Source organism: Mustelus asterias, unplaced genomic scaffold (genome assembly GCF_964213995.1).
Source record: "Mustelus asterias unplaced genomic scaffold, sMusAst1.hap1.1 HAP1_SCAFFOLD_1841, whole genome shotgun sequence".
NCBI lineage: Eukaryota > Metazoa > Chordata > Chondrichthyes > Carcharhiniformes > Triakidae > Mustelus > Mustelus asterias.
This window is the reverse complement of record NW_027591786.1, coordinates 574-20000: the sequence shown is the minus strand read 5'-3', so window position 1 is coordinate 20000 and position 19427 is coordinate 574. Positions and strand designations below refer to the sequence as shown.

The 19427-nt window shown below is 54.8% G+C and overlaps 1 protein-coding gene across 2 annotated transcripts in view; it reads right to left on the bottom strand.

The window, feature by feature from the left end:
- LOC144488753 (programmed cell death protein 10-like) overlaps window positions 1-18722 on the bottom strand; it is a 65387-nt gene extending 46665 nt beyond the window's left edge. For both annotated transcript variants that reach the window (XM_078206854.1, XM_078206853.1), the window contains exons 1-6: window positions 18643-18722; window positions 17177-17230; window positions 14449-14572; window positions 11434-11563; window positions 5109-5187; window positions 2161-2243 (exon numbers count right to left, since the gene is read on the bottom strand). In XM_078206854.1, the coding sequence (XP_078062980.1) occupies window positions 2161-2243; window positions 5109-5187; window positions 11434-11563; window positions 14449-14572; window positions 17177-17230; window positions 18643-18720 (548 nt within the window). In that variant the 5' untranslated portion in view covers window positions 18721-18722. The remainder of the gene's footprint in view (window positions 1-2160; window positions 2244-5108; window positions 5188-11433; window positions 11564-14448; window positions 14573-17176; window positions 17231-18642) is intronic.
- Window positions 18723-19427: the final 705 nt, after the last annotated feature.

Genomic DNA, 19427 nt, shown 5'->3' with positions numbered 1-19427 from the left:
TACACTCTGTGAATCCCCCCCCCCCCCCCCCCCGAGGATACACGCCACAAGAGTTGGCAACCCAAGTTGGTGCTGCCCCCGCTCCTGGGTCTGTCCTGGATGTGAACTGGAGGTTGTTCCCCCGCCCCCCCACCACCGTCCCCCTCCCTGAGGGACAGTCCTGAACCAACTCGCCCTTTTCTCAGACTCTGAGGGCCCCACAGTCTCTTATTTCCAAATTTCTAAATGCAAAATTTGCAAAGGGACCCGGATGGGATTTGTACTTATTTTCTCTGAATTACTGGGTGACATCGTGACTCAGCTCTCTCTCTCTTTCTCGCCCTCTTTCTCTTTCCCTCTCTCTCTCTCATTTTTCTCCCTCTCGTTCCCTCCATCAATCTGTTTCTCCTTCTCTCTTTTCTGTCTCTTCCCCCTTCATTCCCTCATCTTCCCTTCTTCTCTTTCCCTCGCTCTCTCCCTCTTTTCTCTCTCTCCCCCTTTCTCTGCCTCTCACTCCCTCTTTCTTTCTCTCCCGCTTCATCTTTCTCCATTTTTCCCTCCCTCTTTTTCCCTTCTCTCTCCCTCTTTCTCTTCTCTCTTTCTCTCTCTCCCCCTCTCTCTCTCCCTCTCCTTTTTTCTCTCACTCTATCTCTCATTCCCTCTCCCTCTCACTCCCTCTATTTCTCTCTTTCTCCCTCTCTTTTAGCATCACTTTCCCCATCTCCCTTTCCCTCTTCTCTTCCTCACTTTCACCTCTCTCCCTCACTCACATTTTTCCCCCTCACTCCCTCTCTCCCCCTCTTTCTTTCTCTCTCCCTCTCCCTCCCTGACTGAGGGAGTACCGCACTGTCAGAGGGTCAGTGCTGAGGGAGCGCCGCACTGTCAGAGGGTCAGTGCTGAGGGAGTGCCGCACTGTCAGAGGGTCAGTGCTAAGGAAGTGCCGCACTGTCAGTTGGTCAGTGCTGAGGGAGTGCTGCACTGTCAGAGGGTCAGTGATGAGGGAGTGCCGCACTGTCAGAGGGTCAGTGCTGAGGGAGTGCCGCACTGTCAGAGGGTCAGTGCTGAGGAACTGCCGCACTGTCAGAGGGTCAGTGCTGAGGGAGTGCCGCACTGTCAGAGGGTCAGTACTGAGGGAGTGCCGCACTGCCAGAGGGTCAGTGCTGAGGGAGTGCCGCACTGTCAGAGGGTCAGTGCTGAGGGAGTGCCGCACCGTCAGAGGGTCAGTACTGAGGGAGTGCCGCACCGTCAGAGGGTCAGTACTGAGGGAGTGCCGCACTGTCAGAGGGTCAGTGCTGAGGGAGTGCCGCACTGTCAGAGGGTCAGTGCTGAGGGAGTGCCGCACTGTCAGAGGGTCAGTGCTGAGGGAGTGCCGCACTGTCAGAGGGTCAGTGCTGAGGGAGTGCCGCACTGTCAGAGGGTCAGTGCTGAGGGAGCGCCGTATTGTCAGAGGGTCAGTGCTGAGGGAGTGCCGCACTGTCAGAGGGTCAGTGCTGAGGGAGCGCCGCACTGTCAGAGGGTCAGTGCTGAGGGAGCGCCACACTGTCAGAGGGTCAGTGCTGAGGGAGCGCCGTATTGTCAGAGGGTCAGTGCTGAGGGAGCGCCACACTGTCAGAGGGTCAGTGCTGAGGGAGCGCCGTATTGTCAGAGGGTCAGTGCTGAGGGAGCGCCGCACTGTCAGAGGGTCAGTACTCTTTCTCTCCCTCTTTATCATTCCCTCTCTCCTTTTTCTCTCTCTTGTTTCCCCCATCTATCTATTTCTCCTTCTCTCTTTTCTCCCCACTGCCCCCTTGAGGAATGAATGTTTGCTGAGATCAGCACTTGATTTAAAGTTTATTTATTAGTCACAGGTCGGTTTACATTAACAGTGCAATGAAGTTACTGTGAAAATCCCCCAGTCGCCACACTCTGGCGCCTGTTCGGGTAACACTGAGGGAGAATTTAGCACGGCCAATGCATCCTAACCAGCATGTCTTTCAGATTGTGGGAGGAAACCGGAGCACCCGGAGGAAACCCATGCAGACACGGGGAGAACGTGCAGACTCCACACAGACAGTGACCCAAGCTGGGAATCGAACCCGGGTCCCTGGCGCTGTGAGGCAGCAGCGCTAACCCACTGTGCCACCATGCCACCCCTGCAGCGAATGTGAAAGTTAGCAAATAAATAAGAGGTTTAAATCTCACCTGTGATCCCTGAAATACTTCTTCAAAGTGTCGCTGAAACTTTTGGAGGCAATTAAAAATTCTCTCCGTCTGTGGATGAGGTCCTAAAACGGGAATCAGATCCCAAACCATCAGTCGGAGTATTGGGCAGAGAGGGGGAGATCGTAGTACATGATTTGTAATACATTTGACCACAATACCTTGCTCTGGAATTTACTGGTAACAGAATGAAATCGGATACACTGTACAAAAACAGGGCATTCGGCCCAACTAGTCCATACTAGCGTTCCACATTCTCCCCCACTCCCCTGTGAGCGAATCCCACATTCTCCCCACTCCCTGTGGGAGCAAGTCCCACATTCTCCCCACTCCCCGTGGGAGCGAGTGCCACATTGTCCCCCACCCCCCCTGTGAGCGAATGCCACATTCTCCCCACTCCCCGTGGGAGCAAGTCCCACATTCTCCCCACTCCCCGTGGGAGCGAGTGCCACATTCTCCCCCATTCCCCGTGGGAGTGAGTCTCACATTCTCCCCAACTCCACATGGGAGTGAGTCCCACATTCTCCCCACTCCTCCTGGGAGCGAGTCCCACATTCTCCCCACTCCTCCTGGGAGCGAGTCCCACATTCTCCCCCACTCCCCTTCGGAGCAAATCCCACATTTTCCCAACTCCTCCTGGGAGCGAGTCCCACATTCTCCCCCACTCCCCTTCGGAGCAAATCCCACATTTTCCCCACTCCTCCTGGGAGCGAGTCCCACATTTTCCCCACTCCCCCCAGGAGCGAGTCCCACATTCTCCCCACTCCCCGTGGGAGTGAGTCCCACATTCTCCCCACTCCCCGTGGGACCGAGTCACACATTCTCCCCACTCCCCGTGGGAGCGAGTCCCACATTCTCCCCACTCCCCGTGGGAGCGAGTCCCACATTCTCCCCCACTCCCCGTGGGAGCGAGTCCCACATTCTCCCCACTCCCTGTGGGAGCGAGTCCCACATTCTCCCCACTCCCCGTGGGAGCGAGTCCCACATTCTCCCCACTCCCCGTGGGAGCGTGTCCCACATTCTCCCCACTCCCCGTGGGAGTGAGTCCCACATTCTCCCCACTCCCCGTGGGAGCGAGTCCCACATTCTCCCCACTCCCTGTGGGAGCGTGTCCCACATTCTCCCCACTCCCCGTGGGAGCGAGTCCCACATTCTCCCCACTCCCCGTGGGAGTGAGTCCCACTTTCTCCCTACTCTCCGAAAGAGCATGTTCCCCTGGCCTATCCCCGTAACTCCACACATTTAACATGGCCAATCCACCTAACCGGCACATTTTTGGACACTAAAGGGCAATTTAAGTTTAAGTTTAAAGTTTATTTATTAGTGTCACAAGTAGGGTTACATTAACACTGCAATGAAGTTACTGCGAAAATCCCCCTCGTCACCACACTCTGGCACCTGTTCGGGTAACACTGAGGGAGAATTTAGCACGGCCAATGCACCCTAACCAGCACGTCTTCCGGACTGTGGGAGGAAACCGGAGCACCCGGAGGAAACCCACGCAGACACGGGGAGAACGTGCAGATTCCGCACAGACAGTGACCCAAGCCGGGAATCGAACCTGGGTCCCTGGCGCTGTGAGGCAGCAGTGCTAACCCGCTGTGCCACCCACTCTCTGGGTTAAGAAGTTTCTCCTGAATTGCTGATTGGAGTTCTGGGGACAATCTCACCGTGACACCTCTTTCTCCCCACACAGGAGGTTACATTCCTTCTGTATCCACTCAATCAAAACCTTTCATCATTTTAACAATCTCTGTTAAATCACTCCTCAGCCTTCTTTGTTCTAGAGAAAAGAGACTGCCGAGCCTTAACAACAATAATTTATTTCTATATATTTATGCAGTGCCTTTAACCTAGAAAAATTAACAGGGGTGATTATTACCCTACTAATCCCCCTGACACTGGTAGGGTAAGAATATTGTAATGTCCAATGGTTTGATTGATCTGTGTTTGATCATGTTACTCTGATAACTGACCCATATTCCCTGTGCTGGCTTCCTTAAACCCGTGGGTAGAGGCAGAGAGCTGAAAAAACTAAGATTTCAAAAAGACCTAATTCTCTGAGGTGAGACTGTGTGTGTGAGTGTGTGTGTATGAGTGTGTGTGTGTGTGTGTGTATGTGTGTGTATGTGTGAGTGTGTGTGTGTGTGAGAGCGTGTGAGCGTGTGTGTGAGTGTGTGTGTGTGAGTGTGTGTGTGCGTGAGTGTGTGTGCGTGTGTGTGTGTGCATGTGTGTGTGTGAGTCTGTGTGTGTGTGAGTGTGTGTGCGTGTGTGTGAGTGTGTGTGTGTGTGAGCGTGAGTGTGTGCATGTGTGTGAGTGTGTGTGTGTGAGTATGCGTGTGTACATGTGCGTGTGGAGGGGGTTTGTGTGTGTGTGTATGTGTGTGAGTGTGTGTGTGTGTGTGTGTGTGTGTGTGTGTGTGTGTGTGTGTGTGTGAGTGTGTATGTGTGTGAGTGTGTGTGTGTGTGTGTATACACGTGTGTGTGTAAAACCCTATAAGTTCTGAGATGTTTTCGAGTATGATGAATGCGCCAGTTGTAGATTTGGAACTGCTGTCATTGCAGTCATTGCTCTGGGGTAATTCCGACATCTCAGGTGTAAGACAAGCCAGTGGATAGGTAACACTTGGCGAATAAAATTTCAAAGTGAGCCACAGAAGGAGATATTCAGGGCAGGTCACTGGGGGGCTCAGTCAAAGAGGTGGCTTTAAGGAGCATCTTAAAGGAGGAGAGGCGGGCGGAGAGATTGATGGGAGGGACGTCGGATCCTGGCAGCTGAAGGCACGGCCAGTGATGGCGGAACTGAAGGAGAAAATCCCACCCTTCCATGGCGGAATGGCTGGGAATCTGGGTTTAAATTCTCACCCTTGTGTCCGATACAGAGATATGGAACAGAGATGATGGATCACTCTCTGGAATAGATAGAGTACCTGGTGCATCGATGGGGGGAATTCCTTTATCATATCTGAAACTGTTGTCAACAGGTCCTTTATCGCGACAGCGGACACTCTGAGGAAGAGAATGTTCAAATATTTAGAACAAAGAACAGTACAGCACAGGAACAGGCCCTTCGGCCCTCCAAGCCTGTGCTGATCATGATGCCCTAACTAAACTAAAAACAGAGCCTCCTGCCCTCCTCCCCCTGGTCCGTATCCCTCCATTCCCTCCCTATTCCTGGACCCATTCAGGTGCCACTTAAATGCCGCAATGTTCCTGCTCCCACCACCTCCTCCGGCAGCGCGTTCCAGGCACCCACCACTCGCTGCGTGTAAAACCTCCCCCGCACACCTCCCTTAAACTTACCCCCCTCTTACCTTGAACCCGTGCCCCCTCGGCGCAGAATAGAATCGCAGGATTCCTACACGGCGGAAGGAGGCCATTCGACCCATCGGGTCTGCGCCGACCACAATCCCGCCCAGGCCCAATCCCCATAACATATTTACTCTGCTAATCCCCCCGGCACAAAGGGTTAATTTAGCACGGCCAATCCACCGAACCCGCACATCTTTGGACACTAAGGGACAATTTAGCATGGCCAATCCACCTAACCTGCACATCTTTGGACACTAAGGGGCAATTTAGCATGGCCAATCCACCTAACCTGCACATCTTTGGACACTAAGGGACAATTTAGCATGGCCAATCCACCTAACCTGCACATCTTTGGACACTAAGGGGCAATTTAGCATGGCCAATCCACCTAACCTGCACATCTTTGGATACTAAGGGGCAATTTAGCATGGCCAATCCACCTAACCTGCACATCTTTGGACACTAAGGGGCAATTTAGCATGGCCAATCCACCTAACCTACACATCTTTAGACACTAAGGGGCAATTTAGCATGGCCAATCCACCTAACCTGCACATCTTTGGACACTAAGGGGCAATTTCGCATGGCCAATCCACCTAACCCGCACATCTTTGGACACTAAGGAGCAATTTAGCATGGCCAATACACCTAACCTACACATCTTTGGACACTAAGGGGCAATTTAGCATGGCCAATCTACCTAACCTACACATCTTTGGACACTGAGGGGCAATTTAGCATGGCCAATCCACCTAACCTGCACATCTTTGGAAACTAAGGGGCAATTTAGCATGGCCAATCCACCTAACCTACACATCTTTGGACACTAAGGGGCAATTTAGCATGGCCAATCCACCTAACCCGCACATCTTTGGACACTAAGGAGCAATTTAGCATGGCCAATCTACCTAACCTACACATCTTTGGACACTAAGGGACAATTTAGCATGGCCAATCCACCTAACGTACACATCTTTGGACACTAAGGGACAATTTAGCACGGCCAATCCACTTAACCTACACATCTTTGGACACTAAGGGACAATTTAGCATGGCCAATCCACCTAACCCGCACATCATTGGACTGAGGGTGGAAACCGGTGCACCCGGAGGAAACCCACGCAGACACGGGGAGATCATGCAGTCTCCACACAGACAGTGACCCGAGGCTGGAATTGAACCCGGGTCCCTGGTGCTGTGAGGCAGCAGTGTTAACCACTGTGCCACCCCACCTCCACCCTGGGGAAAAAGCCTCTGACTATCCACCCTGTCTGTGCCTCTGTTCATTCTGTAGACCCTCTATCAGGTCTCCCCTCGGCCTCCGTCTTTCCAGTGAAAACAATCCCAGTTTATCCAACCCCTCCTCATAGCCAACACCCTCGAGACCAGGCACCATCCTGGTGAACCTTCTTTACACTCTCTCCAAAGCTTCCTTCTGGTTTTGTGGTGACCAGAACCGCACGCAATACTCCAAATTGCGGCCTAACTAAAGCTTAAAAGCAAATTACTGCGGATGCTGGAATCCGAAACCAACGAAGGTTGGTGGTGTTGTGGATAGTTCGGAGGGATGTCAGAAGCTGCAGCATGACATAGATAGGATGCAAGACTGGCCGGAGAAGTGGCAGATGGACTTCAACCCGGATAAATGTGTCGTGGTCCATTTTGGCAGGTCAAATGGGATGAAGGAGTATAATATCAAGGGTAAGACTCTTAGCAGTGTCGAGGATCAGAAGGACCTTGGGGTCCGGGTCCATAGGACTCTTAAATCGGCCTCGCAGGTAGAGGAGGTGGTTAAGAAGGCGTATGGTGTGCTGGCCTTCATCAATCGAGGGATTGAGTTTTGGAGTCCGGGAATAATGATGCAGCTTTATCAGACCCTCGTCAGACCCCACTTGGAGTACTGTGCTCAGTTCTGGTCGCCTCATTACAGGAGGGATGTGGAAATGATTGAAAGGGTGCAGAGAAGATTTACAAGGATGTTGCCTGGATTGGTTGGCATGCCTTAGGTTGAAGGAGCTCGGTCTTTTCTCCTTGCAGAGACGAAGGATGAGAGGTGACCTGACAGAGGTGTACAAGATGTTGAGAGGTCGAGATCGGGTGGATTCTCGGAGGCTTTTTCCCAGGGCTTAAATGACTGCTACGAGAGGACACAGGTTTAAGGTGCTGGGGAGTAGGTACAGAGGAGATGTCAGGGGTAAGTTTTTCACTCAGAGGGTGGTGGGTGAGTGGAATCGGCTGCCGTCAGTGGTGGTGGAGGCGAACTCAATAGGGTCTTTTAAGAGACTTCTGGATGAGTACATGGGACTTAATAGGATTGAGGGTTATAGGTAAGCCTATATATAAGCCTAGGTAGGTAGGGACATGACCGGCGCAACTTGTGGGCCGAAGGGCCTGTTTGTGCTGTATTTTTCCTATGTTCTAAAATGCTGGAAAATCTCAGCAGGTCTGACAGCATCTGGAAGGAGAGAAAAGAGATGATGTTTCGAGTCCAGGTGACCCTTTGTCAAAGCTAAAAGGCAGAGAAAGTGGGAGATATTTATACTGCAGGATGTGGGAATGAAAGATGAGTCATAGCCACGGAAACCGGGGGAAAGGCTGCTAATGGCAGCCCATAGAGAGAATAAAGGGTGTAAATGGCCAAACGGCAGAGAAGCTGAAATCAGAGGGTGACAGATTAAGATGTGGGGGGAGGGGGGAGAATGGGTGGGAGAGAGGCAACCATAAGACCATAAGGCATAGGAGCAGAATGAGGCCACTCGGCCCATCGAGTCTGCCCCGCCATTCAATCATGGCTGATATTTTTCTCATCCCCATTCTCCTGCCTTTTCCCCATAACCCCTGATCCCCTTATTAATCAAGAACCTATCTATCTCCGACTTAAAGACACTCAATGACCCGGCCTCCACAGCCTTCTGCGGCAAAGAGTTCCACAGATTCACCGCTCTCTGGCTGAAGAAATTCCTCCTCATCTCTGTTTTAAAGGATTATCCCTTTAGCCTGAGGTTGTGCCCTCTGGTTCTAGTTTTTCCATTCTGAAAAAGGGGAAAGCAAAGAGGCAGAAAAGGTCACCCTATATTACAGAAAGGATATTGTTAAACTAGACAGAGTGCAGGAAAGATTTACTAGGATGCTACCGGGATTTGATGGTTTGAGTTATAAGGAGAGGCTGGATAGACTGGGACTTTTTTCTCTGGAGCGTAGGAGGCTGAGGGGTGATCTTATAGAGGTCTATAAAATAATGAGGGGCACAGATCAGCTAGATAGTCAACATCTTTTCCCAAAGGTAGGGGAGTCTAAAACTAGAGGGCATAGGTTTAAGGTGAGAGGGGAGAGATACAAAAGGGTCCAGAGGGGCAATTTTTTTCACACAGAGGGTGGTGAGTATCTGGAACGAGCTGCCAGAGGCAGTAGTAGAGGCAGGTACGATTTTGTCTTTTAAAAAGCATTTAGATAGTTACATGGGTACGATGGGTATAGAGGGATATGGGCCAAACGCGGGCAATTGGGACCAGATTAGGGGTTTTAAAATAATAAGGGCGGCATGGACAAGTTGGGCCGAAGGGCCTGTTTTCATGCTGTAAACCTCTCTGAATCGATGACTCTAGGTGAGGAGAGAGGGATAAAGTAGGGGGAAAGAGTGGGGGTGGCGGGGGGGGGGGAAGAAGAATGAAGGAGAAAAAAGGAATAAAAGTTCGAGAACAGTAACTAATTAAATTAAATGAACACAAAGGGGTGGAGGTGGGGCAGAGCGAATCATCTGAAGTTGTTGAATTCGATGTTGAGACCGGAAGGCTGTAGAGTGCCGGAGGATGAGGTGCTGTTCCTCCAGTTTGCGTTGAGCTTCACTGGAACATTGCTGCAGGCCAAGGATAGACATTGTGGGAGCAGGACCGTGTGTTAAAATGGCAGCAACCGGAAGGCCAGGGTCCTGATTGCGCGCAGGCCGAAGGCGCTCTGCAAAGCCGTCCCCCAGTCTATGTTTGGTCTCTCCGATATAGAGGAGAGACCACATTGGGAGCAGCGAATGCAACGCACCAAATTGAACAAGGTGCAAATGAAACGTTGCTTAACCCGGAATGAGTTTCTGTGGCTCTGACTCAACTTCCATTCCCCAGCCCTGCGGTATAAATATCCCCCACTTTCTCCGCCTTTTAGCTTTGACAAAGGGTCACCCGGACTCGAAACGTCAGCTCTTTTCTCTCCTTCCAGGTGCTGCCCAGACCCGCCGAGATTTTTCAGCGTTTTCTCTTTTTGGTCACGAAAGTTTAATTCGCAGTTGAGAAACTCCATTTGTGTAGCGCCCGGCTCCACCCGACACTCCAGCCTCACGGCCAAGTCGGCACTTTGTGGGGCAGGGTCTCCAGTGCGGGAAGCGCAGCGGCCATCGCCCGCGCAGCAAGATCCCACAATCAAGAGAACGCCATCAGGACCGGACTGTTTGGACTGACCGAGGGATAAAAATTGGCCCCGGGACACCGAGGGGAATTCTTCACCCTCTTCCCCCCACCCCACATCCTCATCCGTCTCGACGTAGTGACCCAACAAGGGTCTCAGTTCGAAGGAGGGACTTCGGGGCAAGACACAGAAACAGGGATGTGCTCCTGAGGCTGTATAAGGCTCTGGTCAGACTCCCATTTGGAATATTGTGAGCAGTTTTGGGCCCCGTGTCTAAGGAAGGATGTGCCGGCCTTGGAAAGGGTCCAGAGGAGGTTCACAAGAAAGATCCCAGACAAGGCTTGACTTATGAGGAGTGTTTGAGGACTCTGGGTCTGTACTCGATGGAGTTTAGAAGGATGAGGGGGGGGATCTTATTGAAACTTACAGGATACTGCGAGGCCTGGATAGAGTGGACGTGGAGAAGATGTTTCCATTGGTGGGAGAGACTAGAATCCGAGGGCACAGCCTCAGAATAAAGGGACGACCCTTTAGATCCAAGATGAGGAGGAATTTCTTCAGTCAGGGGGTGGTGAATCTGTGGAATTCATTGCCACAGAAGGCTGTGGAGGCCGGGTCAATGGGCGTAACTTTCCTTCCTACGCGCCGCGGGAGTCACAGTGGGTGGGACACGGAAAGGCCCGTTGACCTCGGTTGGAATTTTCCAGCCTTGGGGTGAACGCAGCTGGAAAATCCCACCCACTGGGTGTCTTCGAGACAGAGATAGATAGGGTCTTGATTGGTAAGGAGGTCAAAGGTTACGGGGAAAAGGCGGGAGAAAGGGGTTGATAAACTTATCAGAAATGGTCGGATGGCGGAGCAGACTCGATGGGCCGAATGGCCTCATTCTGCTCCTATATCTTACGGTCTCTCGGAGGCACGGACTCAAAGCACAGCATAATCCCACATCCTTACTTATTAACCTCACCCTAACCCTCATCTGATGAAGGAGCAGCGCTCCGAAAGCTCGTGATTCCAAATAAACCCGTTGGACTTTAACCTGGTGTTGTGAGACTTCTTACTGTCCTTATTTAGTGACATTCCGATGAGTAGAATCACTTTCCCCCCCAAGGATTCAGAGCCCCGAGGGGGGTTCACTCAATGCCTGACTCACACACACTCACGAGGGAAGTAGGTTGTTTTATTCACTCGTGGGACACGGGCGTCGCTGGCTGGGCCAGCATTTATTGCCCATCCCTCGTTGCCCTTGGAGGGCAGTTGAGAGTCAACCACATTGGCTGTGGGCTCTGGAGTCACATGTAGGCCAGACCAGGTAAGGACGGCAGATTTCCTTCCCCAAAGGAACCAGATGGGTTTTTCCGACAATGGGTCATCAGTAGATTCTTAATTCCAAATATTTTTTTATTGAATCCAAATTCCACCCGGGATTCGAACCCGGATCCCCCAGAACATTAGCTGAGTTTCTGGATTAATAGTCTAGCGATAACATCACTAGGCCCTCGCCTTCCCAAGTGACGCGCCAATGAGGGTCACATGACCCTGACTGACCTGATCGTCAGCATAAACCGTTTCTTTTCGTTAATGTCATCAGCGATGGAACTGAGAATGTTTCTCAGCGCCCGACCCTTCTTTCGTAATTCGGATAATTCCTCACGTTCTTCACCCTGGTCCAATGGTCCTATAGATAAGAAAGAGTTGCCATGGTTACGAAAACACCCCAAGCCGCGGACAGTGTTTGCCCAGTTAACAGCGGATTCAACACAGAGGTGCATGTTTCTCTGGCAGGGTCCAGCATTGACCGTATAAATACCGCGGCTCCCACAGCAGATCAGAGGCTGGGAATCCAGCGGCCAGTAACTCACCTCCTGACTCCCCCAAAGCCTGTCCGCCATCTACAAGGACACAAGGCAGGACTGTGATGGGTGGCACGGTGGTTAGCACGGCTGCCTCACAGCGCCAGGGACCCAGGTTCGTTTCCCGGCCTCGGGTCACTGTCTGTGTGGAGTTTGTATGTTCTCCCCGTGTCTGCGTGGGTTTCCTCTGGTTTCCTCCCACAGTCTGATGGTTGTGCTGGTTAAGTGGATTGGTCATGTTAAATTGTCTTTTAGTGTCCAAAGATGTACAGGTTAGGTGGATTGGCCGTGCTAAATTGCCCATTAGTGTCCAAAGATGTGTAGGTTAGATGGATTGGCCATGCTAAATTGCCTTTTAGTGTCCAGAGATGTGCAGATTAGGTGGATTGGCCATGCTAAATTGCCCCTTAGTGTCCAAAGATGTGCCGGATGGTGGATTGGCCATGCTAAGTTGCCCCTTAGTGTCTAAAGACGTGTAGGTTAGGTGGATTGGCCATGCTAAATTGCCCCTTAGTGTCCAAAGATGTGTAGGTTAGGTGGATTGGCCATGCTAAATTTCCCCTTAGTGTCTAAAGATGTGTAGGTTAGGTGGATTGGCCATACTAAATTGCCCCTTAGTGTCCAAAGATGTGCGGGTTAGGTGGATTGGCCATGCTAAATTGCCCCTTAGTGTCCAAAGATGTGCGGGTTAGGTGGATTGGCCATGCTAAATTGCCCCTTAGTGTCCAGTGATGTGCAGATTAGCTGGATTGGCCATGGTAAATTGCCCCTTAGTGTCCAAAGATGTGCAGGGTAGCTGGATTGGCCATGCTAAATTGCCCCTTCATATGCAGATATGTGCGGGTTAGGTGGATTGGCCATGCTAAATTGCCCCTTAGTGTCCAAAGATGTGCAGGTTAGGTGGATTGGCCATGCTAAATTGCCCCTTAGTGACTAAAGATGTGTAGGTTACAGGGATGGGCCATGCTAAATTGCTCCTTAGTGTCCAAAGATGTGCAGGTTAGGTGGATTGGCCATGCTAAATTGCCCCTTGCTGTCAGGGGGATTAGCAGGGTAAATACATGGCGTTACGGGGATAGGGCCTGTTATTGGTGCAAGCTCAATGGGCTGAATGGCCTCTTTCTGCACTGTAAGGATTCTATATATATACTCCCCACTTGCCTGGATGGTGCGGCTCCAACAACACTCAAGAAGCTCGACACCATCCAGGACAAAGCAGCCCCGCTTGATTGGCCCCCCATCCACAAACACTCACTCCCTCCACCACCCACGCACAGTGGCAGCCTGTGTACCATCTACAAGATGCACCGCAGCGACTCACCAAGGCTCCTTAGGCAGCACCTTCCAAACCCACCACCGCTACCATCTGGGACAAGGGGCAGCAGATACATGGGAACACCCCCCACCTGGAGGTTCCCCTCCGAGCCACTCACCATCCTGACTTGGAAATATATCGGCCGTTCCTTCACTGTCGCTGGGTCAAAATCCCTCCCTAACAGCACTGTGGGTGTACCTACACCACACGGGACAGCAGCGGGTTCAAGATGGCGGCTCACCCACCACCTGCTCAAGGGGCAATTAGGGACGGGCAATGATCGCTGGGCCTCGCCAGCGACGCCCACATCCCGTGATATGATGAGTAAGAAAATTGTGCAGGCCGCGTGGCGTAGTGCGTGCGCAGTCTCAGAAGAAGAGGGCGGCCATTTTGATCTGAGGTGAGGAGAAATCTCTTCACTCGGAGGCTTGTGAAGCTTTAGAATTCTCTCTCCCCCAGAGGATTGTGGGTGCTCCATCATCGGACATATTTCAGGCTGTGGGAGAGACAGGTATTTGGTCTCTCGAGGATTTAAGAAATGGGCAGGAAAATGGTGTCGAAGCCCAAGATCGGCCATGATGGGACAGAATGGCGGCAGAGGCTCGATGGGCCGAATGGTCCACTCCTGCTGTTATTCGGGATGTCTCCTCATCATAGAGTCATACGGTGCAGAAGGAGGCCATTCGGCCCATCAGCTCTGCACCCGCCGCAATCCCATCCTATCCCCATAACCCCACATATTTACCCTGCTAATCCCCTGACTCTAAGGAGCAACTTAGTATGGCCAATCCACCTAACCTACACACCTTTGGACACTAAGGGGCAATTTAGCACGGCCAATCCACCTAACCTACACACCTTTGGACACTAAGTGGCAATTTAGCATGGCCAATCCACCTAACCTACACATCTTTGGACACTAAGTGGCAATTTAGCATGGCCAATCCACCTAACCTACACATCTTTGGACACTAAGGGACAATTTAGCATGGCCAATCCCCCTAAGCTGCGCATGTTTGGACACTAAGGGGCAATTTAGCATGGCCAATCCACCTAACCTGTACGTCTTTGGAGTGTGGGAGGAAACCGGAGCACCCGGAGGAAAGCCACACAAACACGGCGGGAATGTGCAAACTCCACACAGTGAATCGAGGCCGGAATCGAACCCGGGTCCTTGGCGCTGTGAGGCAGCCGTGCTAACCACTGTGCCACCGTGCCACCCCCGTGGAGTGGAGTCTCATGGCGTGATGTTGGGGAGAGCAGATTGTGTTCAACAGGAGAAGGTTCAGAGTTGATGGGCTCAATGGCCTTTGCTGTTCCCTGCCTTGCGCCCCTATTCTGAGTTTGATAATGAGTTGAGATCGGGTGCCCAGTGAATATAAACACACACCCTACCTTGGGCATCCTGCCCAGACATACGCAGCAAGGCCTCAGTGTAGCTCACGTCCAGGTCCACACTTTCCTGTTCCAGGAGTTTCAGGAGGAGTTCCTGACATAGGCCTGGGGTCTTCATCTCGGCCTTTGAAACAGAAAACAGGCATTAGCATTCTCGGCCTGCTTGCTGTCTGAACACACAAACCCTTACCTTAACGAACAGGCAAGGTCTGGGAGTGAGTGAGGGACAGTGGCCTGGGAGTGAGGGAGAGAGAGGCCTGGGAGTGAGGGAGAGAGAGAGGCCTGGGAGTGAGGGAGATAGAGGCCTGGGAGTGAGGGAGAGAGAGGCCTGGGAGTAGGGAGAGAGAGGCCTGGGAGTGAGGGAGAGAGAGGCCTGGGAGTGAGGGAGAGAGAGGCCTGGGAGTGAGGGAGAGAGAGGCCTGGGAGTGAGGGAGAGAGAGGCCTGGGAGTGAGGGAGAGAGAGGCCTGGGAGTGAGGGAGAGAGGCCTGGGAGTGAGGGAGAGAGAGGCCTGGGAGTGAGTGAGAGTGAGGCTTGGGAGTGAGGGAGAGAGAGGCCTGGGAGTGAGGGAGAGAGAGGCCTGGGAGTGAGGGAGAGAGAGGCCTGGGAGTGAGGGAGAGAGAGGCCTGGGAGTGAGGGAGAGAGAGGCCTGGGAGTGAGGGAGAGAGAGGCCTGGGAGTGAGGGAGAGAGAGGCCTGGGAGTGAGGGAGAGAGAGGCCTGGGAGTGAGGGAGAGAGAGGCCTGGGAGTGAGGGAGAGAGAGGCCTGGGAGTGAGGGAGAGAGAGGCCTGGGAGTGAGGGAGAGAGAGGCCTGGGAGTGAGGGAGAGAGAGGCCTGGGAGTGAGGGAGAGAGAGGCCTGGGAGTGAGGGAGAGAGAGGCCTGGGAGTGAGGGAGAGAGAGGCCTGGGAGTGAGGGAGAGAGAGGCCTGGGAGTGAGGGAGAGAGAGGCCTGGGAGTGAGGGAGAGAGAGGCCTGGGAGTGAGGGAGAGAGGGGCCTGGGAGTGAGGGAGAGCGGCCTGGGAGAGAGGCCTGGGAGTGAGGCCTGGGGGTGAGTGAGAGAGGCCTGGGAGTGAGGGAGGGAGAGGCCTGGGAGTGAGGGAGGGAGAGGCCTGGGAGTGAGGGAGAGAGAGGCCTGGGAGTGAGGGAGAGAGAGGCCTGGGAGTGAGGGAGAGAGGCCTGGGAGTGAGGGGAGAGGCCAGGGAGTGAGGGAGAGAGGCCACTGAGTGAGGCCTGGGAGTGAATGAGAGAGACCTGAAAGTGAGGGAGAGAGAGGCTGGGAGTGAGGGAGAGAGAGGCCTGGGAGTGAGGGAGAGAGAGGCCTGGGAGTGAGGGAGAGAGAGGCCTGGGAGTGAGGGAGAGAGAGGCCTGGGAGTGAGGGAGAGAGAGGCCTGGGAGTGAGGGAGAGAGAGGCCTGGGAGTGAGGGAGAGAGAGGCCTGGGAGTGAGGGAGAGAGAGGCCTGGGAGTGAGGGAGAGAGAGGCCTGGGAATGAGGGAGAGAGAGGCCTGGGAGTGAGGGAGAGAGAGGCCTGGGAGTGAGGGGAGAGGCTGGGAATGAGGGAGAGAGGCCTGGGAGTGAGGCCTGGGAGTGAGTGAGAGAGGCCTCGGAGTGAGGCCTGGGAGTGAGTGATAGAGGCCTGGAGGTGAGGGAGAGAGAGGCCTGGGAGTGAGGGAGAGAGAGGCCTGGGAGTGAGGGAGAGAGAGGCCTGGGAGTGAGGCCTGGGAGTGAGGGAGAGAGAGGCCTGGGAGTGAGGGAGAGAGAGGCCTGGGAGTGAGGCCTGGGAGTGAGGGAGAGAGAGGCCTGGGAGTGAGGGAGAGAGAGGCCTGGGAGTGAGGGAGAGAGAGGCCTGGGAGTGAGGCCTGGAAGTGAGGGAGAGGGAGAGAGGCCTGGGAGGGAGTGAGGGAGAGAGAGGCCTGGGAGTGAGGGAGAGAGAGGCCTGGGAGTGAGGGAGAGAGAGAGGCCTGGGGATTTTGTCAGAGGCCTCAGAGTAGAGACAGCGATAGGCCTGGGGTAGTGATGGAGGGAGAATAGGGCTCGGGAAAGGGGGCGGTAAGGTTTTTTTATTCTTTTTTTCAAGTTAGGAGAAGTTAGCTGAAGGTTGGCACGGCAACACAGTGGTTAGCACTGCTGCCTCACAGCGCCAGGGACCCGGGTTCGATTCCCGGCTTGGGTCACTGTGCGGAGTCTCCCATGTGTCTGCGTGGGTTTCCTCCAGGTTCTCCGGTTTCCTCCCACAGTCCGAAGGATGTGCAGGTTAGGGTGGATTGGCCGTGCTAAATTGCCCCTTAGTGTCAGGGGGACGAGTGAGGGTAAATGCATGGGGTTACGGGGATAGGGCCTGGGTGGGATTGTTGTCAGTGCAGATTCGATGGGCTGAATGGCCTCCTTCTGCACTGTCGGGATTCTAGGATTCGATGGCCCCCACATTTCCCATGGACTGCTGGGGTTTCCCAGGGAAGGTTGGACAGGGCGGGGGAATGTTGCGGGGGGCGGGGGTCGGGGCGGGGGGGGGGGGGGGTGGTGTGGGTGGGTGGGGGGGTGTGGGTGAAAGGCGCTCTTGGGGATTGTTAGATTGTCCGTTCCATTTCCTTTCAAACTGGGACGAGAGGATGAATCAGCCTCGGCCTCTGACTGTCTCCCCAGAGGGTGGAGTTCCTCCGCACCCTCTCCCCGTCACAGAGCTGGAGTTACAGCAGGAGAGGACGATGGGGGGAGGAGGGATCTGTTCCTTACCTCAGTGAAGATGGCCTTCAGATTCTGAGCGGCCGCAGAATGGACCTCCTCCAGCTGAAACAGTGAAGACAACATCGTGAGGACCAGGGAGACCATCGCATCAAATTCCCACTGAGCTGCTCTCGGCAGTGGGGGACAGTGTGGGGGGGGGGGGGGGGGGGTGGGGGAGGCGGGGGGTAGGGACAGGGGGTCGGGGGGGACTTGCTCCCCACTCCCCGTGGGAGCGAGTCCCACATTCTCCCCCACTCCCCGTGGGAGCGAGTCCCACATTCTCCCCCACTCCCCGTGGGAGCGAGTCCCACATTCTCCCCACTCCCCGTGGGAGCGAGTCCCACATTCTCCCCACTCCCCGTGGGAGCGCGTCCCACATTCTCCCCACTCCCCGTGGGAGTGAGTCCCACATTCTCCCCACTCCCCGTGACAGTGAGTCCCACATTCTCCCCACTCCCCGTGGGAGTGAGTCCCACATTCTCCCCCACTCCCCATGGGAGCGAGTCCCACATTCTCCCCCACTCACCGTGACAGCGAGTCCCACATTCTCCCCACTCCCCGTGGGAGCGAGTCCCACATTCTCCCCCACTCCCCGTGGGAGCGAGTCCCACATTCTCCCCCACTCCCCGTGGGAGCGAGTCCCACATTCTCCCCCACTCCCCGTGGGAGCGAGTCCCACATTCTCCCCACTCCCCGTGGGAGCGAGTCCCACATTCTCCCCACTCCCCGTGGGAGCGAGTCCCACATTCACCCCCACTCCCCGTGGGAGCGAGTCCCACATTCTCCCCACTCCCCGTGGGAGTGAGTCCCACATTCTCCCCACTCCCCGTGACAGCGAGTCCCACATTCTCCCCACTCCCCGTGGGAGTGAGTCCCACATTCTCCCCCACTCCCCGTGGGAGCGAGTCCCACATTCTCCCCACTCCCCGTGGGAGCGAGTCCCACATTCTCCCCCACTCCCCGTGGGAGTGAGTCCCACATTCTCCCCACTCCCCGTGACAGCGAGTCCCACATTCTCCCCACTCCCCGTGGGAGCAAGTCCCACATTCTCCCCACTTCCCCCATGGGAGTGAGTCCCACATTCTCCCCACTCCCCGTGGGAGCAAGTCCCACATTCTCCCACTCCCCGTGACAGCGAGTCCCACATTCTCCCCACTCCCCGTGACAGCGAGTCCCACATTCTCCCCCACTCCCCGTGACAGCGAGTCCCACATTCCCCCCACTCCCCTGTGGGAGCGAGTCCCACATTCTCCCCACTCCCCGTGACAGCGAGTCCCACATTCCCCCCCATTCCCCATGGAAGCGAGTCCCGTGGATCTCCCCCATCACATGCCAACCGCCCCCGGCCAATCCTTGGGCGTGCTTGGGATTTTCCACGGGGCACGGGATGAGAAGAACGCCGAACCATCTCGGGCAGTTCTCCCGCGCCCACTGTTTATCCTCGGAGAAGCTTCCGGAGACGGAGGATATCCCACCTCGCTGAAGACTGGGTACATCACGGTGTACAGAGCCATGGTAACAGTCGGGTTAGCGATGGCCGGTGCCGTACCCATGGTAACTATCGGGAGAGAAGGAAAAGATGCTTCTGTTAACTTCGCCCGAAACCGGGAACTTCCCAGAATGCTTCACTGCCAGCATTGTGCCAACTGTCGTCATTGTTGTGAGGTCAGGGAGGGGAACGTGGGGAGGGGCCGTGGGGGAGGGGGGGGGCATAGCAAGATCCCACGAACCGTGTGTGTGAATGGCCGGGTGATCCCTTTACAGGGCTGCCGATCGAAAGGTGTTAAATATTGGCCCTGGGGAGACTGAGACTGAGGAGAACATACCCCAACGTGAGAGGGCGGAGGGGACCCCGGGGAGGGGGGGGGGGCGGGGGGTTTACAGGGGTCAAGGGGGGGGGGGGAGACTTGCTTGGCATCTCTGGAAGGTGGCACCTCTGGCAGAGCAGCGCCCCCCCCAACCCATCCCACCTCAGTACCGCACCTGGGAGAACATCCCCGAGACTCTCGCTGAGGACGTGAAGAGATGCCTTTTCTCTCGGGCCTCCACCCTCCCCCCCTCCCTCCCCCCTCCCTCCGAACTTCCTCCATTTGCAACGAGTCGGGTGATTCCCAAAAAACCCTCCCTCCCGCCCTCCCCCCTCCCCTTCCTTCCCCTCCCCCTCACCCACCTCCCTCCCTCCCCCCATCCCACCCACCTCCCTCCCTCCCCCCATCCCACCCACCTCCCTCCCTCCCCACCCCCCCCACCTCCCTCCCCC